This window comes from Botryllus schlosseri, chromosome 5, assembly GCF_051294905.1.
Source record: "Botryllus schlosseri isolate E-star chromosome 5, Bs_hap1, whole genome shotgun sequence".
Lineage (NCBI taxonomy): Eukaryota > Metazoa > Chordata > Ascidiacea > Stolidobranchia > Styelidae > Botryllus > Botryllus schlosseri.
The window spans coordinates 12437715-12464827 of record NC_137240.1 but is presented as its reverse complement, the minus strand read 5'-3'; the positions used below and the strand labels follow the sequence as shown (position 1 = coordinate 12464827).

The 27113-nt window shown below is 42.3% G+C and overlaps 3 protein-coding genes across 3 annotated transcripts; 2 read left to right on the top strand and 1 right to left on the bottom strand.

The window, feature by feature from the left end:
• The first annotated feature begins 1713 nt into the window (after positions 1 to 1713).
• On the top strand, positions 1714 to 3712 carry LOC145439023 (large ribosomal subunit protein mL39-like). The gene has a single exon (XM_080316444.1). The coding sequence runs from the start codon at positions 2379 to 2381 to the stop codon at positions 3681 to 3683; it is 1305 nt and encodes a 434-aa protein (XP_080172570.1). The 5' UTR covers positions 1714 to 2378; the 3' UTR covers positions 3684 to 3712.
• LOC145439022 (receptor-interacting serine/threonine-protein kinase 4-like) lies at positions 3101 to 5931 on the bottom strand. Its single transcript, XM_080316443.1, has 2 exons — positions 4806 to 5931; positions 3101 to 4766 (listed from the first exon to the last, which is right to left on the bottom strand). Exons 1-2 carry the CDS (start codon positions 5929 to 5931, stop codon positions 4333 to 4335), a joined length of 1560 nt encoding a protein of 519 aa, XP_080172569.1. The 3' UTR covers positions 3101 to 4332.
• Positions 5932 to 12870: 6939 nt separating this feature from the next.
• On the top strand, positions 12871 to 26651 carry LOC145439020 (homeodomain-interacting protein kinase 2-like). Its single transcript, XM_080316442.1, has 17 exons — positions 12871 to 14020; positions 15050 to 15169; positions 15724 to 15882; positions 15948 to 16139; positions 16252 to 16433; positions 16971 to 17094; positions 17162 to 17368; positions 18057 to 18238; positions 18356 to 18643; positions 20255 to 20387; positions 20450 to 20559; positions 21919 to 21996; positions 22058 to 22210; positions 22786 to 22911; positions 23386 to 23731; positions 23865 to 24075; positions 24639 to 26651. Exons 1-17 carry the CDS (start codon positions 13817 to 13819, stop codon positions 24704 to 24706), a joined length of 2883 nt encoding a protein of 960 aa, XP_080172568.1. The 5' UTR covers positions 12871 to 13816; the 3' UTR covers positions 24707 to 26651.
• Positions 26652 to 27113: the final 462 nt, after the last annotated feature.

Sequence of the window (27113 nt, the reverse complement as noted above, 5' to 3'; positions counted from 1 at the left end):
ATTGTGTGATAGCTCTTCATACATTCCAGCACTTGATGCACAAATGCGCAGGGTATTATACGCTCAGGTGGCTCAGCAATTTATACTTGACAATGACTCAATGAGCTGTTATTTTGATGCGAGTTAAGAAGTGTCGAAATTTACTCTTCACAGAGACGATAATGACCAGCACAACTCAAGATATATCCTAGTCTGACGGGTATTCATCCATGCGTTTGACACTAGAATTCTCTTCCCGGGCTTTCAGAAGCGGCCTTGGACGGCTTTAGACATGAATAATATCACTCATTTTAGCATTCCTATACAGAAATTTACTATAACTATTTATAGAAACGAACAACAACTGTCGTCTATTATAATTTTGTGGCATATTTAGAGGTCAATCAGAGCCTCAAGAAGGCTATCTTGGCTATCTGCTCTAGGCCGTTGTTGGTTTCGGACAGGGGAGGTCAAGCTTTCTAGCCGCATTCAACATCTGAACCCATTCATGAGACCTACACGCACTGCAGTAAAATTTTGGGATGAAAGTCGTTTCCTCGTTTGTGCCAATTCTCAAAGCAGCATGGGAATTTGAATCTGTGAGCGGCGATCTGTTCATTGATTTTCTGATTTTACTTGATATTACTTATGGTTTCAAGAACTCTAACTGCATGACACTGACACACAATGCTGACAGCATCACATCCACGTTACCTTTGAATAGAATTCAGCAAATGGGTTACTGTGTTATTGAGTAATTTACTCAAAACATTTTATTTATTCTGTTGCTTTATTTACAACAGTACGGTGGCCAATTGTGATTATAGCAGGATATTCCGTTTGAAGTGATATTTAAAATTCATTAGTCTTGATGCCAAGACGTAGGCCTTGTGTTCCGAGACTCAAACAGAAAAACTTTTCGGTCGATTCTTTATCTAAAGCAGTGCATTATGTTTAGCTTCTCGCATTATTGTGACTGGCCTTATTTTGCATGCAATCCCATGCAACCAGTGTTGGGATGACTCGAGTCATGACTTGACTCGAGTCACCTTTTTCGTATGACTTGACTTGACTCGAGTCACTTTGCTAAAATGACTTGACTTGACTTGACTCGGCGTATCAAAAATGTGGATTGACTCGTGACTCGGAGCAAAATTCACGAGTCAATTTCAAGTCATCAAGTAATCGGTGTCGATAAAAATCATTGTATCTTACATATGGTCGGATTGGTCGCGCAACGCTCGTGTAACCCGTGAGAGCTACTAATCATCCAATGATCGCGCGTTTCACTGTGCCTCTATTGTTCCTTTACCAATAAATTGACCGCAAACGAAGTGGTCGAAGCTTATAGCTTACGATGTCGCAAACTAGTATAGTAAAGTAGCAAAATGCATATTTCTGTCCTCTGTTCTTACCTTAACCAAACCTCTTGTGTTATTGAAATTGAATTCGAATATAGTTTATAGTCATCAACCATTGGCGCAGGCTCGAATTGTATCATGTCAATTTGTAAGTGGGTAATGTACTGCATCTTATCAATTCGTTTTTCTATTCTGTATGTTGGCTGGTAACTATAAACTAAGACTATGTAATTACTTACGTAGCTTAGCATTTCTACGTATATGTGAGCAATACAGCGCCCTCTTGCGTGTATATTTAACTCTACGTTCGTTCGTTCAGAATCAATGATCACTCAATCTGTATTTCAGACAGCCAGCAAAACGCAATTACGTAATCATGCCTCATACTTCGAAAAGGCAACTTGACTTGAATTGTGACTTGACTCGTGACTTGACTTGACTTGACTCGACTTGACTCGAGTCACCTCCAAAAATCGAGTGACTTGACTTGACTCGAGTCACCTTCGAAAATCGAGTGACTTGACTTGACTCGAGTCAAAATGTTCAATGACTCGAAATGACTCGTGACTCGAAGGTAGTGACTTGATCCCAACACTGCATGCAACCCTGTAGATTTTTAGATTGCTTAGAAAATCTGCTTGAGTGAGATATACCCATGCTTATGCTGTAACTGCACATAGAGTGCTAATCTACTAAACACACGAAACGGTATTTCCAAGTACAGCACTGAATGTAATAAACTTGCTGGAGTTGCCAATCTAACATCATACTCGTGGCGTGATGCGATTTATGTCATTTCCGTTTTGACTTTTTGAGATGTTTATCAACCGAAACCTTTAAAATTGCATGGGCCACAAAGTCGAGCCGTTGCAACAGCTATAAAATGAATTGTTGAGTTTCATCACTATGCTGTGTTTTAGATGTGAATGCCATTACTAGGTTTGTTGATTGAATTGAATCAAACTGCATGACCAAAGCCTTTCCGAATCCTATTTCAACTGTTGAATCTTGCCTTTTTCCACAATTATAAGACTACGTATGACTATGACTTCCAAGTACACTGTCAAACTGCGATTGTGCTCAAAATATCAAGATGCCCTCAAAATGGCAAAATATTCCACTGGCGCTTTGAGCGCCAGTAGTCAGATCGACCTGGTACAAAACTCCTCAGGAGTGATCAATAGGAAGCAGCTAGATTTATTTTCCTCGTACAAATCCAAATTGATGGCGGCAAGGATTCCAAGAATTGAGAAAATTGAGGTGAATTTCCTTCACTCTGGAATTGGTGATGGGGCTACTCTGTTGATGAACAAAGGCCTATCTACCCCGTATAACTGTGCACAACATGTATCAGCAACATTTGTGAAAGAATCGGTACTTGCACTGGTGAAGAGACGAGACTGTGTCACAAGCGAATTGATCGTACAGGGAGATGAGAATAGTAAAAGTTCCGCTATTGCCAAGGTCGACGATGAGCTAAAAATCAATGACTCCAAATGGATACCGTGGGACATGCATCGGCCATTGGAGTATAATTGCGACCTCAAATTCCTGAAGTTCAACATGGAGTTGGCATCCCCTGAAGAGACTGCACTAGTCAACAAAGCATATTGGGATACATCCACAGTGGTGTTAGGTGCGGTAGCACAACAAGCATTCAAATCGAATGCACAAGTGAAGTTGCTACACCTTCCTGACATTGACGTAGAGTCCGGAGCATTCTGCTATGATGTAAAACTTTCTAACAAACTCATGCAGAGTAACGGCAAACCAAAGTGGTATAATGATGACGCTTCCCTCATTGAATTAACAAAGGTAGCGAGACAAATAATATCTCAAAATTACAGTTTTGAAAGAATCGAAATTTCGAAACAAGATGCAGCCATGATATTTTCCGACAATGAGCACATGCATGACAGACTCAAGAAATGCTATAAAACAGTTGAAAGAGAATCCTATGTCCCAGTATACCGATTCGGTTCATTTTTCGACATCATCGATGGACCATTGCTGCCATCCACATCATGTTTATTCCATTATGTTGTCTCGGCAGTACACCGACTTGGTAGCAAAAGTGAGGAATCGGATTTGTGGAGATTCCAAGGACTCTCATTACCGAAAGAATTACAAGTCCACCATGCGATATGGGCTATGTTGGAACGTAGGGCAAAAAAGCTTGTCAGAAAGGACTTGCCCATTGATGCGTTTGATAAAGAAGACGCTGACACGCCTATGCATAAATACAGATCAGTTGAAAATAGAACTAAACGTTATAGTATCGCTACCGGCCAGTGGCTAGAAGATGCGTGGGTTACTGCGGACAATATTACAAAATCTATGTGACTTGATTGCATTTTTGGTAGCCGATCGAACTGTTCAAATAAATCACGCAAAAATGCACGCCAATGATACTTGTACCAGATTTGAATGGTTCCGAAATCGTGAGCTGGATGTCGCAAATCGTGTTTGGATGCCGGCAAGTGTTCACTCCAAGCCGCGACATGTAGCCTACGATGAGTTCTGTATATTGCCACAACAGGATGTTGTTTGTCTTGCTTTGGTCCGATATCCAATTTTAAAATTCAGAGCTACTGTTCAAAAAGCACATGACGTAAGGTTTTATATCTTGGACGCGCGTTAGTACGCAGAGGTGGCCAGAAAATTAGGACTTTTATTTTGAAGTAATCAATAATCCTGCATTTAAACATGATGTCCACTGCCCTTGTTCAATATTCAATGAATAGTCAACACCAATACAAAATCACAATGCCTAGATCATCACCTTTCAAGGTAGACAAGGTTTTTGGACTTGTATAGAGGAGTCTCAAATTGTATAACAATAACATAACACCGACCCATATGCTCTGCTGTTAGGCCGCCAGAAAACTTACCAGTTTTGATGAACGTTTTGGTAAGGTACAGCAAGTATGTATATGGGGCTCAGTGTGAGCAGCGGAACAAACATTCAAACATGAACTCGCAACATCATTTATCAACGAGCCACAAGATTGTCTGCGACTTCGGAGTATCCATTGCTCTTCAGTAATCTGAACATGTAGGTTAAAGTCAATGGTGCCATCAGCGTTTCCTTCCAACATCGTATCATTTGATAAGCTATTTCATGGTGGCCACCGCTTTGATAATGCTCCTCTAATAAGTCAATATTATTGTCGTTAAGTTTCAGCACGTTTTGTCCAAATTGTCGGTAATATGCCCCAACGGACCTTGCTATTTTGTACATGTCATCAACAGTCACTAACCGCGATGACACATCGTCAGGCCGTATTGGAGTGGCGTCGTTCTTCTGCTGTGGAGTCTCATGATGGTGCTGTGTGGTGTCACGGTGCGATGATGAACTTGACTCCGTTTTCTCTTCCGTCATTGGTACTGTCGGTCTTTGCTGTGGAACGGTGTTTTGAGACTGCACTGTTGGTCTTTGGCGAGGCCCGGAGTTATGAGACCGACGGTTTGTGTTGGATGAAAGACCACCCATGCTCCCCAACAAGTCTCCTTGAGGAGGTCCCCGGGCTTTGTCTGTGAAATAATATTCCGTCGCTTCTTTTTGGCATTCCAGCGCCATTTCTCTGGCTTCTTTTTGGGATGATTCAACGTCAGTCCTCAAGTGCTCTACGACAGTTGCAAAATCAGGCCGTAGATTACTTGCTTGCAAACACTGATCCATAAGTTGCTGCAACACATCAGGTCTGTCGTGCGGCACCAATGACATGTCTGGCCGTAACCCTGCGGCAATTTTGCTACATAGATCCTTCTGCCATTCACCATCGTACGGTGTGCGCTCTGTCATCAATTCCCATATTATTATTGAGAATGCGTATACATCCCAGGACTTATTAGGTGGGAGGTTTATGTCATTGGGACATTCTGGTGGAATATGTGCTACGGTTGACTCTCTCCTCCGAGAGCTGGGGTCAGCTGTAGTTTGAGATGCTATTGTACACCAAGTTCTGAGTTCCCTGGTATGACGAAAGAATACGTCTGATACTTTTGCAGTCAAGTTGCCTTTTAGCAAGATATTCCCACATTTCAACCGCAAATGTAAAATATTTCTTGAATGAAGATAGGACATTCCCATCGCTATATCGTTTGCTATTCTCAGTTTCAGCGGCCATCCTGTTTTGCATCTCCTTATAAACTTATTCAGAGGCCCATATTCTGCATACTCGAACACAAGGCCCAACACGTCATCCTTTACAATTCCGACGAGCCTAATAACGTGCTCTGAAGTGATAGCAAACAATCTCTGAGCTTCTTCAATCAGGCGCCGATCCTTTTCCGTCTGAGATATGTATCTTTTCGAAAATATTCTCACGGCTACATTTTGAAAATGCTCGTGTGACTTTTTGAAGACTTGACCAAATTCACCCAATTCACTAATTGGTTCGCTTTTTAAGAATTCGCAGCTCCTGAATTCTTTTAACTCGTTCGACATTGCATAGGCCTGCTTCGTTCGTAATGATGAATTGATGGCGGACAGACTTTTCGTTCGAAAGTAGCCATTCGTCAATCTATACTTCCTGTTTATTGCACGCCACCATTGATTGCCGCTACCGCTGGACCAGAGAGTGTTCATGGCGCACTGAACCGTTTACTCAGCTGTCAATCAATCATTGCTGCACGATTTACCAAAAAGATAACAGAGCAGTTGTGAAGTGATCAATATAATATCCACCATAACCAAACATGCGATGCCGACCTAACTAATTTTAAGGTGGTGACAGTCGAAAGCAAATGGATAATTCCATTTGATGTTCATCATTGTAGCTATCACAAGTAGGTGAGGTGGGCACGAGAAGAGTTGGTCCTGGTTCGTTTTATTAGTTTTTATATCAATTCCAAAGATTGCACCAACCTCGACTTCTCCTCCTGATACATGTCCCTTCATTTTCATCTGTTGTCCTTTCTGTGTCATATTCTATTACTTGCGTGCATGTCACTTATTTCCATGTCTTGCCAAGATGTTTGACCGAAAGAGTATTCCAAGTCTTTAAGACATCTTTGATCTCACCGCAATCCTGTGGTCCTATTCTATTACTTTTCATTCAGAAGGGATGTCTCTCATTTACATGTTGTCCGGGGGCGTCTAATTAAAAATACTACTCCGAATAGTTTCGACAGATCCTTCTTTTTTTCATTATATCGAATCTTGTTCTTTCATTTCTTTCAAATTCTTATTAATTCAAGACACTATGTAAAAGATTGCAATAGAAAGAAAAGATAGAAAGGTCGTGAAACGACTTGGAGTATCAGGGGAAAATAATAACCGACAGCGATAAAAATCAACGATATACATTACTTGAGCTCCAGGTCGCACCAGATTCGGGAGTCAGGTAGAAAGCATATATAGTTCCTATTATTATAGACCAGTGTCATTAACTGGAATTTAAAGTGAAGCTGCAGAAATGATGCAATACAGGCGTGAAATGGCAGCATGCGGTTCCTTCTCACGTAATCAGATTTACCGGAAAGCCGCGTGAGGTGTCTTGGAAAAATGTAGGGCCCGTAAATAATAATTAAACATATTCGGGGAGACCAGCCGTTGGTATAATGACTTCGTTATGATGTTATCTCGTGACCTCCTGTCTGCTATGTCGAAATGAAACCGCCCAAACATATTAAACTGAAAGACGCACACGATTTGAAATTGGTATTTCTGCACTGGCAAATATTTTTTCTCGGTGGGATGGCATTTGTCTTGTTAAGTTCAAAATGCCAGGACGGACATCATCATCATCATCATCATTGGTTTATTAGCAATTTTATCAGTTCAATACACCACAAAAATGCGATACAATGAAAAGACAGGAAGATGTCGAAGCGACAAGGAGTAGTCTATGGAATCTGACACCCACCTTGGCCTAGGCGATGTAAAGAGGAGGCATGCACACTGAATGAAAGTAAAGAAGATAGTATAGAAGAAGAATGCGACAAGAAATAGGGCGGCATGTCATGGGAAGCGAGATCGATAGGTCAGTTGTGGTCCGGTAATCTTGAGGATGGACTGTATTTATTTAGTAGTAATTGCTTGTATTTCGACTTGAATGTGGACATGTTCGTCGACTGTCGGATGGCCGGCGGGATACTGTTCCACACATCAGGTCCGGCATATTTGATGGAGCGATGATCTTTTCGGTCGATCATATGATATTTGGACGACGTGGACGCGCGTGTGTTGTACTTGTGCGCTTTTGATTCAGAGGTAAAGAAGTCATTGAAATATTCGGGGCAACGACCGCAGTGAAACTGATACATAAACTTGGCGATTTCTAGTTTCCGCATATCTTCTATGTTTAGGACGCCGAATCTCTTCAGCAGCGACTTATTGGATGGGCAGCCAGGCCCCTTTGGGGCCCTAGCTATGATTCGGAGCACTTTATGCTGTAGTTTCTGCAGTGGCTTGAGTGCAGTTTTACTGGCAGCCCCCCAACAGAGGATGCCATAATGTAACTTCGATTGGATTAAGGATTTGAAGAGTATCAGAAGAACCCATGCTGGCATGAAGCGCCCAAGGCTGCAGAACAGGCCGCACTTTGGTGATAATTTAGTTTCTAGGGACTGAATATGACTCTTCCAGGACATGTTCGAGTCCAGTAAAACTCCGAGATATTTGGCATTATCTGTGTTGGAAACGGGCTGACCAGCGATATTAACGGTTAGGTTATTTTTTGAATTAACTGTCAGCAATTGCAATTTCGAGGCGTTTATGCAAAGGTTGTTCTGGGCCGTCCACTCATGGACTTTGGGCATTTGGTCACCAGTCAGGGCATCCAGCTCTGCCGTCGAAGATGCGGAAGAGAGGAGGTGAGTATCATCAGCGAACAGTGTGGTGTTCAATGAGGAGGTTTCAAAAATGTCGTTGACATATAAGGTGAAAAGGACCGGTCCAAGTACACATACAACGCCATGGACATTTGAACATATAATGTATATATCGAAGTCAGCATAAGGGCAGTCCTTTTCGGCCAAGGTTTTCTAGCTGTCGATCGTTCTGGCACACTTCTCGGAGTCGCATGTCACAGGACCTAAAAGTTCATATGTCTTGGTGCGCCGTGGCGCTGTGTAGGCCTAATGGCAGAGACGCCGAAATATCTATTTCTATAAATCAATTGAAGAAGTTGCATAAGTTTCAAAAAATACTCTATAATTCATGTTAATTCACGAAATAATATTGGGCTCGCTTCGAGCTCGCCCCTCCCCCCCCCAGCTGGGGGGTTTGGGGTGCAGCATTTAGACCTTTATAGAAATGCTCGATGACTGCCGGATACCCGGCGAGATTCATCATCATCATCATTGGTTTATTAGCAATTTCATCAGTTCAATACACCATAAAAAATGCGATACAATGAAAAGAAAGGAAGATGACGAAGCGACTAGGAGTTGTCTATGGAATCAGACACCCAGCTTGGCCTAGGCGATGTAAAGAACGAGGAGGCATGCACACTGAATGAAAGTAAAGAAGATAGTATAGAAAAAGGAAGCGATGAGAAATAGGGCGGCATGTCATGGGAAGCGAGATCGATAGGTCAGTCATGGTCCGGTAATCTTGAGGATGGACTGTATTTATTTAGTAGTAATTGCTTGTATTTCGACTTGAATGTGGACATGCTCGTCGACTGCTGGATGGCCGGCGGGATACTGTTCCACACATCAGGTCCGGCATATTTGATAGAGCGATGATCTTTTCGGTCGATCATATGATCTTTAGACGACGTGGACGCGCGTGTGTTGTACTTGTGCGCTTTTGATTCAGAGGCGAAGAAGTCATTCAAATATTCGGGGCAACGACCGCAGTGAAACTGATACATAAACGTGGCGATTTCTAGTTTCCGCATATCTTCTATGTTTAGGAGACACTGGTCCACAAATCAGGTCCGACATATTTGATAGAGCAATGATATTTTTGTCCACCATATGATAGTTGGACGACGTGGACGCGCGTGTCGTGCTTACTGCTTCTGCACTTTTGATACCGAGGTAAAGATGTCACTATGGATTCGTCGGGGCAGTGGCCGCAGTAGAACAGATACATAAGTTTGACAATTTTAGTTTCCCCATATCCTTCATATGTTTAGGACACTAAATCTTTTGAGCTCAGTGATTGTTGGATACACAGCCGCGTCCCTTTGAGACACTGGCTATTATACGGAGCACCTGATGTTGTAGTTTTTGCAGCGGCTTCAGTGCAGTTTTACAGGCAACCTCCACCCAACAGATGATGCCACATATTGTAACTTCGATTGGAATAATGGAAGGACCTAGACAGGCATGTCGTCTCTAAGGTTGCTGTAGAACAAGACCACATGCAGTGCGATAATAGCATGGGCGATAATGCGGTGCGAACGGAACCACACAACCCGCCACCCAAATTATATTGACCGACACTTTCGGGAAAGCATACTTGTCACTCTACCTAATCTGCGTGATGCGTGACACCAAAACTCTGAGATTTACTTATGCGAAAATTCGAAAATTTAATTCTTGTTAGTATACTCCAATGATATATATACATCATTGGTATACTCTGTGAAAAAACTATACAGACCCGAAATTCTACTTGACAAACTTGAAGTAGTGAAAAGAAGTAGTGAATCACAAAATACTATGACGTAGAAGCAACGGACAATTAGATTTTCTTCATTAAGTACTGCAAGTGGTGGAAAACTACTTCCGTACTTCGAAATTGTAGAAGTTATCGTTACTGACCACCTCCGCAAAGCACAATGCGATATAATGAACAGATGGTAGGATGCCGAAACGACCAGTTGTATGGTCTCTGGCATCCACCTCGGCCTACTGCCGAAATCACAGTTTTAGTATTTATTTGGCAGCATATTTCTTCAGACGCGCTTTCCATTCCAAGTCGAGTCAAAACACAGATTGACTCGAGTCGAGTTATTTCCGTATTTTGAGAAAATGACTCGAGTCAAATCGAGTCATCAGAAAATCTTGACTCGAGTCGGACTCGAGTCGAGTCATGACTTGAGTCATTACAACCCTGCCCAGTGCCTACGTCCTTCATCGGGTCTTCTTCTGGCCTTTTTTTGGTCGCCGTTGATTATACGAGCGACAGATTTCACCCCTTGTAATCTCGCTGTACTGTCGTAATTTTGTGTTTATAACAGATAAAAATACAATTAAAATGGACAAATCAATGAATGGAACCCGACGCGGCGATTCTGTTGTTGCCGCGATACAGGGTCACGTGACCGCCTAATCGAGTAACCGAACATAACCGGCTGCGGGCATCCGGGACTCTCGAAACGACCTCATCGCACTTTAGTGGTGTCGCTTGGCGTTCGCTTGCTCGTGTTGATTTCCGAGGACGCAAATGGTTGACCGCATAATAATAATGTATATGTATCGCTTTCGCTGCTATGTTCGCCGAAAGCTCTAGTTCAAGCTCTAGTTTGCGTACTATCCAGGATGAGTGTTGCGAATTCCGTTTATTTCACATTTAGAACGGTCCGTTTCGGTGGCGTGTTGTTTTGTTACCATGCGCCGCGCTTTTGTAGGACTTATATCAGATGGTGCTCGATTGTCTCTTTGTGTTTGAAAGGAAGCGTTGTCCGCAGAATATCAAGCAGTTTGTAAAGTTTCTGAGGTTCTGTCTGTCCCCATTGTGTCGTGTTGGACTTTCTTTACCCTTTTTGTGCATTTTAAAGTACCAAGAGGCGGTAGGCTCTAGGCTGTATAACAGTAGCCTACATATACCGTTCGGTGCTGCAGAACGCCAGAATCTAGTGAACCTTATCGGTACACCGCATTTTACAGTTTCATTAGATGCGATGTTTGTGACATTTCTTTTCACTCTGTGTTACCATACTAAATCACATGATGCAATAAAGTAACCAGAAATGTTATGGCAGTGGCAGTGAAATAATATTCATAACACTAGTCCAAGAGTACAGAAATTCTGTACCTATATAATTTGAAATATGCGAGATACAATCGAAGCGACCAATTCTTTGATTCTGTTTTCTGTTTGGTTATATTTATTTACATCATTACTTATCTTATTGTTGAAAGAGTAGCGATGCCATACAATACAGAGTACATGCCATAACTTCGGTTGGTTTTTGTTGTATCAGGACCGTTTCTAGGATAGGCCATCCTAGCTCCCGCACTCCCGTAATCGATAGTATTATTATAAATTCAATATAGTCACATTTTCATTAGTACCATGCCATTCCCATACTTCGGTTGTGAATTGTTTGATTATCCCAGCATAAATTAAGCATTGCATGCACATATTTTCATCAACCTGCTTGTGGAATTTAATTGATGCTGTGACATCATGCTGCGTGCGCTATTTAGTTGCACCTTCTGTGATGATCTTGTAGAATGGGCGGCACTTCTTCGTTATTCCCCACACATCGAAAAAATGATCCCCATGACACCAATAAATGTTTCCCCATGAACATAAACAGAAAAATTTATAAACGTCAAAATGAATTGTTTTTCGCGTTGGGGTGGGATAGACGGATATTAGGGTTGAGGAGAGGGGAGATATTAGGGTTGGGGGAGAGGGGGATATTAGGGTTACGTGAGGGGGATATTAGGGTTACGTGAGGGGGATATTAGGGTTGGGGGAGAGGGGGATGTTAGGGTTAGGAGGGTTAGGGTTATGATTAGGGTTAGGGGAGGTGGGATATTAGGATTAGGGGAGGTGGGATATTAGGGTTAGGTTAGGGTTATGATTAGGGTCAGGGGAGGTGGGATATCATGTCCCTAACCCTCTTCTCCAACCCTAATATCACCCCTCTCCCCAACCCTAACATCCCCCTCTCTCCAACCCTAAATCCCGCCTCCCCTAACATCACCCTCTCCCTCAACCCTAATATTCACGTCCCCTAACCCTAATATCCCACCTCCCCTAACCCTAATCATAACCCTAATATCCCACCTCCCCAAACCCTAATATCCCACCTCCCCCAACCCTAATATCCCACCTCCCCTAACCCTAATATCCCACCTCCCCTAACCCTAATATCCCACCTCCCCTAACCCTAATCATAACCCTAACCTAACCCTAACCCCTAACCCTAATATCCCACCTCCACTAACCCTAATATTCCACCTCCCCTAACCCTAATCATAACCCTAACCAAACCCCTAACCCTAATATCCCACCTTCCCCAACCCTAATATCCCACCTCCCCTAATATTCCACCTCCCCTAACCCTAATATCCCACCTCCCCTAACCCTAATCATAACCCTAACCTAACCCTAACCCTCCTAACCCTAACATCCCCCTCTCCCCCAACCCTAATATCTCCCCTCTCCTCAACCCTAATATCCGTCTATCCCACCCCAACGCGAAAAACAATTCATTTTGACGTCTATAAAATTTCACATGTTCATGGGAATCATTTATTGGTTTCATGGTGATCACTTCTGGATGTGTGGGGAATAACGAAGAAGTGCCGAATGGGCAATGGGTTATGTTTAGATTTACCATACTAAATTGACAGCCAGTTTGGAATTCGTACAGTTAAGTGCATGATTGTAAAATATCTTCACCAACTGCACATGCCACACAAACAGTATCATGGGATCATAATTGCTCCAAGTGGTCTCCATCGGTACTGAAGTTGAAGTAACGCTGTGAATTAATACTCAAGTAGAACTAGAAGTAGTAATTTACAAGTAACTAGAAAGTAAGTAGGCCTACTCAAGGCCTGGTTTTACCTATAAACCGGAGACTGTCGAGTTCTACTTGAAGTAGTATGAGTAGGCAAGTTTTACTTGAAGTATTTCGAAAAGTATAAGTAGTTCATTAATGCCCACTTCTGCATTAGATAGCCTAATATGTACTCACAATAACTCAGGGATGTCCTTAATTTATAGCATGTTATTGATTGTTTGATTGTGATTGTTTATAGCCTATACTCATTAACTGATTAGAGAAATATATTATAACAGTATATTTCTCATGTTCTTGCGCATTGATAAGGTTTGGTTGCTGACTCCTATATAACAGGACTGGACTGCCCTGTAATGTTGAAATGCTTGCCTTCGTCGCACAGATTAGACATGTTTTATAAATACTTTGACAGTGGCGTGTTGAACTTCTCTTTGAGATCCTTGTGCTTTTGCACACATAAATTATTATTGCAGAGAATCTACTAAGATTTCAGTGAGAGGAATAATTAGCGTTAACCTATACTTTTTGAATTGAATTACATACTAAGAATTAGATTCATCCACTATACTTGAACTCGGCATGTTAGTCTACTTATAGTTGGTTACTTGTAGTTGATGTTTTCCTTGAATTTCAGTGTTAGCTATCTGGATGCCATCATTCCAAGTTGAACGGGATGGCTAGTAATACCAACTGGCTATAGGTTGGGAATATTACCGCTCATAATCCTTGCATTGTAAAATGCTGCCTCTGCCTGTACTTCAACACGAAAGTATATGCTGGATAGCGCCACTACTCTCCAGTCGGGACTAAATCATGCACATTGAGGATCAATCACATTTTATAATGAAGCCAACCATGACCGCGAATTCCCTTACCAGTGTTTTGAGCCGTCAACCGGCGGGAGTAGGGAGCCATTCGCATCCAATGACACAGCAGTTGCAAATGCAGATACCGCAACCCGCGCCACAGTACACACAAATTCACCCTGGTCGGCAGCAGCGGAACGGACATCATCAGGTACTTGTAATATAATATATATCCCTAAAAGATTACTCAGTTATGCTATGACACTTGTTAGGAAATTCCCCACACACACAGATGGGCGAAAATGAAAAATATTCAGGTTTCTGTTGACGTTATGCTGATGGATAATGTTTTCTTCAAGTCATATAGTACATGTTTTAGTAGTCCCCATTCATGTAAAGAGGTTGCTTGACTTGTGATTGATTACTATTTCTCTTTACTTCAAGCATTTTGCGTTTTGGTGGGTGAACACTAGTAACTTTTGTCTCTTGAGAATTAGTTGCCAGTGTCGCAGTTCTAGAGAACTTCTTCGTAATTATATCCTAGAGATAACGTAAAATATTGAGTGCTTTTGGCCTAGTCTGGTCTTGTCATTGATAATACAATGAGGCTCTTTGAACAATCTGCCAAGATTGATAGTTCGGGCTGCAAGCTACTGTGTTCATTTTCGTGATGGCTAGAGATCCAAATTATGTTACTGTGCAGTGACAGTGCTCAATTTGATATAACATACCTTTACTTAAATTGTACCTCCTTCTGTGGGTATCATTGACGGTAATATCGCATTTCTCAAGTGTATTCTAGGCAGGCATGTGATTCTACGCTAGTTGGAAATAATAATCCGAGAATATTTTTTCAAAGCTCTGATTATCACTTACACCAAAAAACTTCCAGATTGTTTTGGCTTACTATCTTCATATCTCTGGTGATTGGCCTACAGTATTTAAATACGTCAATAACACTTATCAATTAGCTCATCCTACAAATTACGCTATTCAATTTAGCTAATTACAATTTTCTTTGCTAATTATTGGCTGTTAGTAAATCCAGTTACATCTATTAGGTCCATGTGGTCATCTTGTAAAAGTAGTACGTAATCCAAGATATAACCTTGGAATTATTAGTGATGTCCTGTAGATCTCTAAAGCTGTTAAATATTATTTCACTGACCATTTTAGTGGAATTATGAACATATCCATTTTTTACTCGTCTTTTGTTGAACACTGACTTTGATTGTTCCAGATTATTACATCGTCGGCATCTCAAAAGCACAACACTCCGAAACAAGCTCTGAAGATGAAAAATAATGACCAACAGAGCTCTAGTTCAAGTGAAGGAGACTATAAGCTTGTGCCACATGAGGTTGGTAACCCGTGAGATTATTGGCAATTCAATGTTGATTCGGCAGTGGCATTTGTTTGATACTATCCTACTGTTGGAAGGGTTTGTCTACTGTGAATCATTTTCTCCCTAATGACAAACTACACGTTATGGCTGAGACTATTCCAAAGCGTGACTTCTAATTTTATTGTGTGTGGTTGTGTGTTCACATAGAAAACACAACCACACAACTGTGCCGCTTCCATGTTGTGTGCAGCGTAATATTTATTAAAAAAATGATGATCACTTTAATCACAACAAACTGATGAATATGTCTCTCCTGGGAGCTCTACATACGATATATACTGCACCCTCTGATGTGATGATGTGTTTATATTGTCGCAGATATTGTATGGATTTCTGCGAATAATACAAGACTGGACGCTAATTACCATAGTTGTGAAATGGAAGTTTAAGTTTATAATTGGTCCCCGAAAATGGAAAATCGATCTGAACAGTGTCATTCTAAAGGTTATCTTCCCTTCCTGTATTTGGTTTATCCCTCGTCTTTTATTTGTTCGCAACTGTCTCTTCAGACTCTCCGCTCGCCCTCTAATGAATACGAAGTGCTAGAGTTTCTCGGGAGAGGTACGTTTGGGCAAGTGGTCAAATGCTGGAAGCACGGGACGAACGAAATTGTTGCCATCAAGATTCTGAAAAACCATCCGTCTTACGCGCGACAAGGTCAAATAGAGGTAATGGAATTGTGAACAATGATAGCCAGTAACCGGTTGGTGGATTCAACTTTCGAGCGTCACAGGTCAGCATTCTGAGCCATCTCTCGAAAGAAAACGCGGAGGAATGCAACTTTGTGCGGGCTTTCGAGTGCTTCCAGCATAAGAATCACACGTGTCTGGTGTTTGAAATGCTGGAACAAAATCTTTACGATTTCCTGAAGCAAAATAAATTCTACCCGCTGAAGTTGAAGTACATTCGACCTATCATGCAGCAGGTACGATTTTTTTAACGCTAGGCTTATAGCTTCTGTCTTTTGTGTGACTTGTGTGTTAATGGAATATGGACGATAACAGTAATATGCTAATGTAACACGTGTCTATTTGAAGGTGCTTACGGCTTTGTTGAAGTTGAAAAAGCTCGGTTTGATCCACGCCGATTTGAAACCCGAAAACATAATGCTTGTTGACCCTGCTCGACAGCCTTATCGGGTTAAAGTTATTGACTTTGGATCTGCGAGTTACATCAACAAGACGATTCCGTCTACGTATCTTCAGTCGAGATATTACAGGTACCCCGTAGTTTGTGAGATTATTCTTTTTCTTATGGTGTCGGGAGTGTAGAGTTGGAATTTCTCCTTAGTGTTGATACTAAAGATTATTTGATACTTCACTTGAATATTAATATAAGTTAGAAGGTAATGTTCTAAATTAAATTGACTCCGATCTCTATGTGCTTACTGAAATGGTATTGTATAAATTCCTAGTCCCATAGATACTGGAATGCTGCATTGGATATTGCATATATGTAATCTTGTCTTAGATTAAATCGGCATTGGACTGGTACATATTGCAGGCCTACGTAAGGAAAGAATAACGTGAGCGTCTTTACTACCCCATCATCTTCGATTGTGTCAGTAGGCTGCCAATTTTATATCATCCGTTTTCAGAGTTTATTGCTCATGTATTTGAAGGCCCGCGACCCTGTAAACGTTATATCATAATTGCGATAGCAACTGGTAATTTTATTACCAAGATTCATGTTATGTACAAAAGAACGTGTTGCGTAGAGATTCAGACTCGTATCTAAAAATTTTCATTCATTGCAGAGCGCCAGAGATTATCTTGGGTTTGCCGTTCAATGAGAAAATTGACATGTGGTCATTGGGTTGTGTCGTGGCGGAGCTATTCTTAGGATGGCCGCTGTATCCTGGCGCTTCGGAGTATGATCAGGTATGTTCTATGTTGCTGCGATGCAGGGATATGATCGATTGTCATCGCGATCCTTTAATTTGTTCAGATTCGGTACATATCGCAAACACAAGGGCTTCCGCCCGATCTCATGTTGAACGAAGGGTCCAAGACGGCCAAGTTTTTCTGTAAGCAACTGGACGGGATCTATCCGATGTGGAGGTTGAAAAATCCGGACGAGCACGAACGCGAATCCGGGATCAAGTCGAAGGAGGCGAGGAAATATATTTTCAAGTCTCTGGAGGATATGGCGCATGTAAGATTTGTGTTTGTTGTACAGATGTAGGTAACAGATATTGGTTAGTTTATGATTCTAACCTTGAAGAGCTTCTTGGAGCAGATAGATATTGAAGTGAATCCGAATATTTTTTGGCTGACACTTGGCAGGGGTTATCGTCAGGAACGAGTAGAGAATTGAAAATGTCTGTTTTCTGCCCCTGATTCAATTATAACCTTTATACCTTGTGGCGAATCCATATCTCCAATATTATAAAATATGTTCAAAATATCAGGGAATAGTCTATGTTGTGAACTGTATACTGACTGTATCTTGTCTCTGAACCGTGATTGCAAGATTATACACTGAATTTATCAGTGCACGAAGTTACATATGTTGTTTCGGCGATTAGAGAGGCATTTTAATTGATTGCTTTTCTTGCATTGGAAATTTGCTGTTAATGTATCTCAATTACTATTAAAAGTAATCGTGATTATAATGATGTTCTTTGGATGTTGAACTAACTGTTGCGTAAATTTCAGTTTAAACTTATCACAAACATCATTGTATTTGAAAATTAGAATTCACTGCAATTCGATCTTGGCTAATTGTCGAAAAGTTAGTTATTAATATATTCAAAGGTAATTCGGATTACGGTTTCAAATAGCTGTTTGTAGAGAAGTGAAAATTTTTCATCCCGGTTACTTGATTGATATCTGCCGCGCAGGTCAATATCCCCGGTTACGAGGGTGCCGACATGATGGCCGAAAGACTGGACCGTCGTGAGTTTCTGGAATTGATCAAGAGGATGCTGATTCTCGACGCAGACTCGCGTATCGGTCCCGCGGAGGCCTTGAGGCACAATTTCGTGACAATGCGTCACCTTTACGACTACAGCCAAACCTCTCTGTGAGTACCGTGTATTCGGGTATATTTCAATATGTATTTCCAAGATAGTATTTAGAATTACTTCCGTTACCGACCACATCCTATCGTAATTTATGTTCCTTCGTCCTGTCCACCTAGGGTCAAGTCCGCCATCGAGAAGATGGAGGTGTGCCGGAAAAGCCATCACGCCGTTTACGAAATGTTCCACAGTTCAAGCGCGCCGCAGCATTCGCCGCTGGTGAACGGGTTCATGCCTGGGCCGGCGCTGCCCGCCAACCCGTTGACCAGGAGCATAGCCGTGTCCTTGCCAAATACGTTCAGCGCGCAGACGTCGAGAGGCGCCACGCATTCCTACCCGAGGCCGGAGCCGTTTCAGCCGTCGTTTTTCATCTGCCCCACGTATCCTGGGATCGAGACAAGTCCAAGGTAGTAATTATACTGGATAACCAATTTGACCATATGTTATTCTCTCTTTTCATATACTAGTCATCTTTTCATATGTTCATTAATTTAAGGTAAACAGATTTGTTTACGATGTTTCTTGATTACAAAGTCACTGCGTATAAATTTTTGCCACTTGTGAACCATCAAAAATGAACATATCGTCGCAGTGGAATCAAAGTGACTTATGTCCAGTTTTCAAAATTTGAAGGTTCATTTTTAAAACTTGAAAAAAATCACGTTTACGAAAAAAATTCAATTTTTTTCGGCCATATCTTGGCCATGGTTATGTCTGTTTCATTAATTCAAAGTTAATCAGAGCCAATGTATGGCTGAAAGAGGATGAAAACTTTATGTGAAGTCAATTTTCTCAAAATGTGTAAAATGAACATAAGTCACTTTGATTCCACTGCGACGATATATACGTTAACACCATACATTTGAACTCGATCACAAGCGATTTCCAAAACTGCTTCAACGAGGTGGGAAAAATACTGTAAGTTGGTGGAAGTATGCAAAAAGCTTGAGCACTCTGAAAACGTAGAAGTACTTGTTACTGACCACCTCTGCTAGCTCATACAGTTAGTGAAGTGTGCGTGGTGCGTACCATGGTTACGTGTGGCACTGTGAGGTGTCCGATCAGTTAGCGTGACACGATTGACAAGAATGATTCCGTGTTCATGTTCCTGTTTTGTCTCGACTGCATATTGATCCGAATGACCCTATTCTACATCTCGTGTCATGTGTTCTGTTCACCTTACCTAGGCTGGCTCATAATAATGTCTTTCACTTGATGCGTTTAGGCTGGTACTATATCAAGCCGAGATTTTCCTATTTGCAGTAAATTTAAATTGGTATGCTATCGTGTTGCAGTGCGCAACGTAATTATTTCAAGAATTGTTTTCAATTGGCACTGACAAACTTGTCCTCCAACCCACCTTCAAGCAACTTGATTGCCGGAACGAACTTGTCTGAAATGTCGACTATTGGCCAACTATTGCCCGATAGCTAATATAATGGTGATTTACCTGGGAGAGATGTCTGTTACATTGAATTATTTTATCATTGACAACAATATTTCGTTTGTTAATTGAAATGTTGTTTGGAGGAAGTTAGTCCATAAATAGAACATTGCAGCTCCACAAATACACTCGTCGTTAATAGGCCTGGGCACAATGATTTGTGTGACGAGAGTCGATATTTTCGGCTGTAGTTTTGTTACTATCTTGGCGCCATGATAACCTTGAAGGCTCATATGGCCATTCATATCATCCAATGCATGCAACTCCCAACGTTCGTCAAAACAATATTTCTGTGAAGCATTGTTCAGGCCCAAACGTTGTCACTGTGCGATACACCATATATTTGTTAACTATTTTTAATTGAACGTGAAACTGGAATTATTATCCATGCGGTCACGTTAAAGTAAGATGACACTGGTATTTTACCTTTTCAAGTCTTATAATGTGCGACATAATAATCAGTGGTACACATGATCGGACTAGTCATGTCCCTGGTTTAGCGTAGCCTTAGTTGCCACTTGCCAATGCGTATTCTGGGGGCTGAGTGATTCAACAGCAGTACCTCTGTTCCTAGATCTCACGGACAGCAAAGCGTCGCAGGCTTCCCTCACCACGCGGCGCCTACCGCCGCGATACTGCAGCCCGTGGCTGTTCCTGCGCCCGGCGCTACGGCCCACCTCTCTTTGCAAACCCAGCTTCTCGCTCAGGTACATTTTCAACTTGGACGCCCTTTTTTACGCTTGTGCCATTACGCTTGTTTGTCTGACAGAATCAAATTACGACTAGACAAATGCTGCTTCCCGCGTGGCAGCCCATCTCCGCTCTCACGGCGCCGGGATATTCTGCTCACCCTGTCGCAGAGCCCAACGAATTGATCAAGTACGTCTCGTTTCTGGCCTGTTATCATACAGCTAGCCCTGCTCGTGAAGTGTATGAATGTTTGTTAGATAGATATGTAGTTATACCACAGCTAGCTGAATCGCGCATTGCGACAGTGATTCCATCCTATTCACGAGAGAAAATGAATTTCTAACAGCAGCTTTTCTCTTGTAAGTGTGTCACTCGTTTTATAACTTTTCTGTGTGTCACAAGCTGAAAAATTTAGGGAACCACTACATTATTTGTTGTAGTAGTAGGATTAAAGATTCTGTCTTTACAGCCTCTTAAAACTCAATTTACGACGTCGTAAACCCAGAATAACTCTTAGGTGACGTTTCTGCCCGCAATCAATTACAGTCGTAAACGTTACTTTCACGTGTTGACATGGTTATGTTTTCAAACTAAATTCCGGTTAAGGATTCTGGTTTGTGAATTCCCGGGTCACAATCGTATTTGCAAATCTGTTTTTATCTTGTCAAAGTATGTCAACTCAAATTCATTACGCCATATTGTGTTGTGAAAATGATGGGAAATTACGAGTCCTAGTCCATATTTGCTTCGCAAAATTTAAGTAACCCGGCTCTGTTTATTTTGCAAATCAGGATTCACTACTAAAAGGACGATCTGATCTCAACAACGTTCGAGCGTGCGACAGTCGATCATATGACGTAATAACCCCAAAACCTTCTCCAACTCAAACCCTAACCCCTAAATTAACCCTCACCGTCAATCTTGCCATGACTTTAATCCTCATGCTCAGCTGACAGATGCTCAATGCTCATTAGGGTTATGACTAGAAAAAAAAAACAAAGGCCCAAAAAAACAATTTATTTTGACGTCTATAAATTTTCGTTCGTGTTCATGGGAAACATTTATTGGTGATCATGGTGAATACTTTTCGATCTCTACCTACTATCGAAGAAGTACCAGATTATTTGCTGCTATCTTTGCGCTCGGATGTCCTGCAGCGGTAAGGTGCCTTAAAACCCCATTTGAAGTCAGATATGTCCGTGGCACTAACATATAAACAAAAAGGGGTGTCAAATTGATGGATGAACTTTACCAGACATGCAAAAGGACATATATATACGAGAATTAAATTTGTAGCAAAGAATACCTTTGAATTGTAATTTTTTCTATATTTGGACCAATGTCGAAAATTGAAGTTAGTTTGTGCGGGACATTTTTTTCGATTTGAACAAAATGATTATAATTTTATTAATTTATACTAAAATGTTCATTAATTCCTGCCACAGGCAATTTTTTTTTTCAAGTCCTAACCCTAGTTCACGGCACTCGCAACATTAAAGTTGCTTTAATTTATCGCACAATGCACACGGTGTTCTTTCTGTATTTCAGCGGATACTACAGTCAGCCGAGACTGGGACACCATCCTGCAAACGGATTCCTACAACATTCCAACCCCTTGCGTAGACCGTGAGTACTGTTTTTTCTCGGCGTAGGCCTGAGCGTTAGTTTAACGTTCGTTCCATTCCAGTGCGAATCAGTCGCCGCCGGTTCCGCAGCCTATCGTGATATCAGACGAGACGCCGAGTCCTGACGCGCATCAACGGCGACAGAGCCGCGTGAGCGTGATCACGATAAGTAGCGATAGCGAGGAGGAGCGGCCCATGACTACAGGGTTGCCGACGTGAGTGTTTAGCGATTTTTTTTACGACTGTTGACTCGTTGATAAGTGGACTTGAAAAATCATGATATCATGTGTTAGCTGTTGTTTAAAATAGTTAGTGTCAGGAAAGCGAGTAAGTCGAAACAACCTTAACATGACATTACCCCCAGACCTGACCCGAGCGGACCATAAATCGCTATTTTTAATGCCTCTCTCTCATGGCACTCGCCATTACGAACTAGCTAATTTGCACATTGCTGTTGCGGTGTGTTATGTAATTTGCACTCAAGCTAATGATAGAAGTGTGAAGATATTTTTGGCAGCAGCCATTTACATCAAAGCCACCGTATTGAGATTGCAGCTTAAAGATTTGCGCTGAGTGTGTCATTGCACTCTAGCTGCAACTATGTATATCAGGGGCATTGACCTGACATGTCATCGTTTCTAAACCATTTGCGAAATATATGTCTCGCATTTCTTCATGGTTACACTCTCTCGGCGCTCTTAGATTTAGTGTGGCGAAATATTTGCTGTGTCAGCAGGTCTGAACATTTATTTTCAACCTAAAATTAAAATAGATACCGCTCCATTTTCAGGCAGAGGAATAACGTCATCAGCTGCGTCACTGTTCGAGACAGCCCCGTTGATTGTCTGGAACGGTCGTCCGGATCACCCGGAAATCGGTTGCCAATACAGTCGAACAATGTGGATTCGTCGGCGAGGTGCGTTACATATTTTGCTGTAATGTGATGGATCGGTGTGTGTTTTATGTGGCTGAGCCTAAATGCCTCAAATGTCGAAGGTCCTTGAACTTGCTAATTTCGGGATTGTAATTTTTGTACTCAACATCTAGATTGCTGTTTTGAGTGGAGAATGAGTAATTACGATTCTTCCTGCACGTAATTGCAGGAAGTCGATATTGTAAATGTTATTCCTTGCCGCTAAGCGCCATTGCGCATATCAAGCTTATTTTGCATCGATGAAACCCCTACTCATCATATCTGTCTTCACGGTGACGTCGGATGCGGCAAGAAATATTTTTTTGGCTCCTTGGCTCCAATCTAATGGCAAGACCATGTCGACTTGATTTTGCCTGGCTCTAACCAGTGTTTTAGGTGAAGTTCGCAGGCGGTTCGCAATACCGTCAAACTGCTGCATAACTGGTATCTTTAATATGCAAAATTTGTCTCTGATAGTACAAAGATGGAAGTCTACGACGGCAGCGGCGGTTCTGACGGCGAGTACCGGCACGGTCCGCGTTCGTGCAAGGCGGAGACCTACCAAGTCCGCGACACCTCGGCCGTTTGCCACCCGAACGCGCACCGGCCGTCCGGTCACCGGTACGAGGGCGACGGTTACGGCGCGCCGGCCCAGGGACGCAGGCCGGGCGCGATCAAGCAGTCGCATTCCAAGCAGAACGCGTCGCACCACAGCGCCAGCAAGTACCGACGGCCGTCCGCCAGCATGAGTATTAGCAACCCGATGAAAGGGCCGTCCGCGTACTACACTGTTTCGAATCAGCATCCTTTGAACCTCGCTCAGGTAACGGTTTCTTCGGCTGGAATACATTGTGAAGATTAGCGGGTATAGTGAAGTGTTGGGCACATGTTACATTTTTACCTACTCGGAAATCGCTGCTTCTCTCAATTTTAACGCGCCCTTCTGTCCCGGGCAGGTCCGGCCCGAGTTTGCCGCGAGCAACTTACTGCCGACTCCTCAACTGGGCTTACCGCAGCGGTCTCTCATCCACTCGCCCGGCGCGCTCAACAATCCCGGCCACCTGTCGGTCGGTCCGACCACGCACGCGAACGGGCTCAATATCGCGGCGGCCGCCATCTACCACCAGTACGGACGAGCGCCTTACATGACAAGTCCACCGGCTCCAGGTAACGGGGATAGGATTTTTTGTTGGACATTTGTTTTTTTTTTACTATCTGCGGCTGTATGCATTGGTAATGTTGGGAAACGTTAAAACTGTATCCTTTTCATGGTGACAAAGAAATTTATGCTGTTGACAAAAATTTTGTATCGCTTGATCATGACTAATTCATAGCGCTTGGTAAGAATGCCGAAGGACGATTACCGGCACACAGAAACGTCGTTACAACAAATATTTGAGCTTTGTGCCGACACAGTACAAAAAACAGAAGTTTCTAGGCTCCCACCGTGGAAAAAAGGTATCGGTGGGCAGAAAGTATCGATACTATGTTTTTCGTTGACAAAATACCTCTTGATGTCAAAAGAGTGTAATTTTGACTCGAATCATCACAAGTGATGCTTGATTCGAGCGCTTTGATTGTTGTGCTCAGCCGTATAGTTTTAGACATTGTGTGTTTTCTAGTTACAATGGAGTAGAGCTTGATATCGTTACTTGTGCCTCTTTTCTGTATCTGTACGCGGGGCCGCCTGGCGCTGAATTGAAAATTACCAGTTCTGTCTTTTTCCACAGGAATGTTTGTGCCTTACGCCTTCAGTCCGAACAAGCAAGCGGCGTACCAGTACTTTTATCAACCATAGCCAACCTGTCTGTGTGTGTGTACCATTGTTGCGACGAGGTTTTATCAAAAAGAGACTATTGCAAATTTTGGGGGCTGCCCCCACGGACGCCTCGATTTCACGTGCCATCTCCTATTGGCAGAGTTCCTTGTAGACTGCGCTTTTAGTACTGCACACCGCAATCATTCAATTGTCGTCTGGACACGCGCCACGCGCACTGTAAAGAACCGTTGTCATATATTGCCTTATCGCCGGCGGCCGGGCGGAAATTGCTGAGCACCTCGCTCGTGCACCGCGTATTTTTCGGGTTCGACTTTCTTCAGATCAGCGGCCGACTCTTCACGTAGTAATTAAGTTTCATGGTATTTGTAGCACTGCTCATTATTACGTCTGTACTCTCGTGTGGGAATGCCGCGTGTTGATTCACAGTGTATCTGTTTTTAGCGTGTTTTTTTGTCATTATCGTAATTTGTATCGGGTGTATTTGCTTCATATTATTAGATCAATGTTTTGTTTTATTCGCGCCGTCGAAGCGTTTTTATGCGCGGCGTTGTTCTTTCTATTCGGTAGTCGTCTCTCGATTATTTTTCGTCTCGAAAAGCGAGTGTTCTGCGTCGATAAGCTCGGAGCTTTTACAGTTTTGCGATAGTACATTTACTCGATGTCGTATGATTACACGTACTGGCTTCTGCGATTTCATGCAATTTCTTGTTAACGCTTCTTAATCATGGTTTTAGAGCTCGCGGTGCTTAATTGTTACGATTGCGGATTGTCCCGCCAAGCTTTTCGGACGGTTTACGACGGAGCTTGCCGGACCGCGGTCCCGGAAACGTCGATTTTTGATCGCCAGTTTCATGCTCACAACAGATACTTCATTTCGACCGTTCAATCATTTTGACGAGTAGAGCTCGATTGAATTTTTGCGCTGTTCAAATTTTAGATACATATGAGATATAATGTTAGCGCCACCCAAAATTCGGCGTGAATCTGCCTGATTTTGATGATTCACCTGTGTGTTTGAGAGCCATAAGCTAGCACTTTTGCATAATAACTGCTAACTTTGTGACTGAAGGGCGATGGCGAAGGGTCTCGAGTTCGGTTCAACGCTAGATATTTTGTAAACGTGAAAGTTACTGTGATTCTATTCGGCAACGACGCCAGTGCCGAGAGTAATGCCTCGAGTGTTACCAAATATTGGGTAAGCTGTACAATCCGACGGCGTGCTGTGACGTCACTATCGCTCCGTAAGTTCACTGTATATATAGCGACGGAATAGATGGACCGCTATCTCATGTAATCCTAATGCGTTGCGTTATCCTCGTAAAATATGTCAAGTTGTCATGCCGTATCTGTGGCAAGTTATCGTTGTTTCCCCCATTCTATCAGTCATTAACACGTTTTCTGTTGCACTAGTCTATATCTTCCGCTCGATATGTTTCGACAAAGAATTACTTCAACATTGTGATTAAGCCTGTAGTGTGGTGTCCAACTGGGAGCATAGACGCCCTTGATTCGTCTTGGTGTAATTTGTCACAATTTTGCTGTACGACACTGTCGTTGACTAAGCTGGTGACCATCTTGATTTGAGGTCAGCTTATGCAGCAGCACAGTGTAGTGTAGCCGTTGGCAGCCGGTAATCGCGTTTTGACAACATTTTGGTACAGAAACGCTGGTGATAATAAGTCTACACTGGAGTTAGTTAACTTGAATTTTTGATGAAGTTTTTCGTGTGTTGGAACTGTGTGTTTGCAGTTTGCACATGTTCGACTTTGTCAAACTTTATATCGGTTGTTGGTTGGCGTTGCTTGCTAGTTTATTGACCATTGTAGCATTTGAGTAACTAGATCGTGAGTATTTTGTATTTGGTAACTTCTCTGGTTTGTCGTTGTATTTTTCGGTAACCGACCTTGTCTATGCGTGCACCAACTCATTGTTATGAATCAGAAATAAAATGATCAATACACAACGGTTGAAACAGGATTGGGCATGGGTGGGTTTGATAGCAGGCCTGGCTTGGCTATAACTCGCCGTCAATGTGGATGTGCTGCGTTTGTAGCTGAAATAATGCTTTAGGTATTGTGCAGGGTTTTAACCAAGTCAGAAGGCTCCGAGTCACAAGTCAATCTTCCTATAGTTTTGAGTCGAGTCATTTTCAATTCGCCGAGACTGTTGAGTTTTCAGTTAAAGTCTTGTTAAACCCACTTTTATAACTCTGATTGGTGATATCGAAGGGTTCGCATTTATAATATACTAATTTTCCTCATTTTTAGCAGTTTCTGGTCGCATTTTCAAGTATCAGTACCAATGGAAGAAATCCCAATAGTGTAGTTACTTTACTAGTCTTCGAAATTACAATGAAATGTCGATCTTGGCCGTCTGAGTCTCGAGTCATGCGCAATGACTCGAGTTCAAGTCGAGTCAATACACA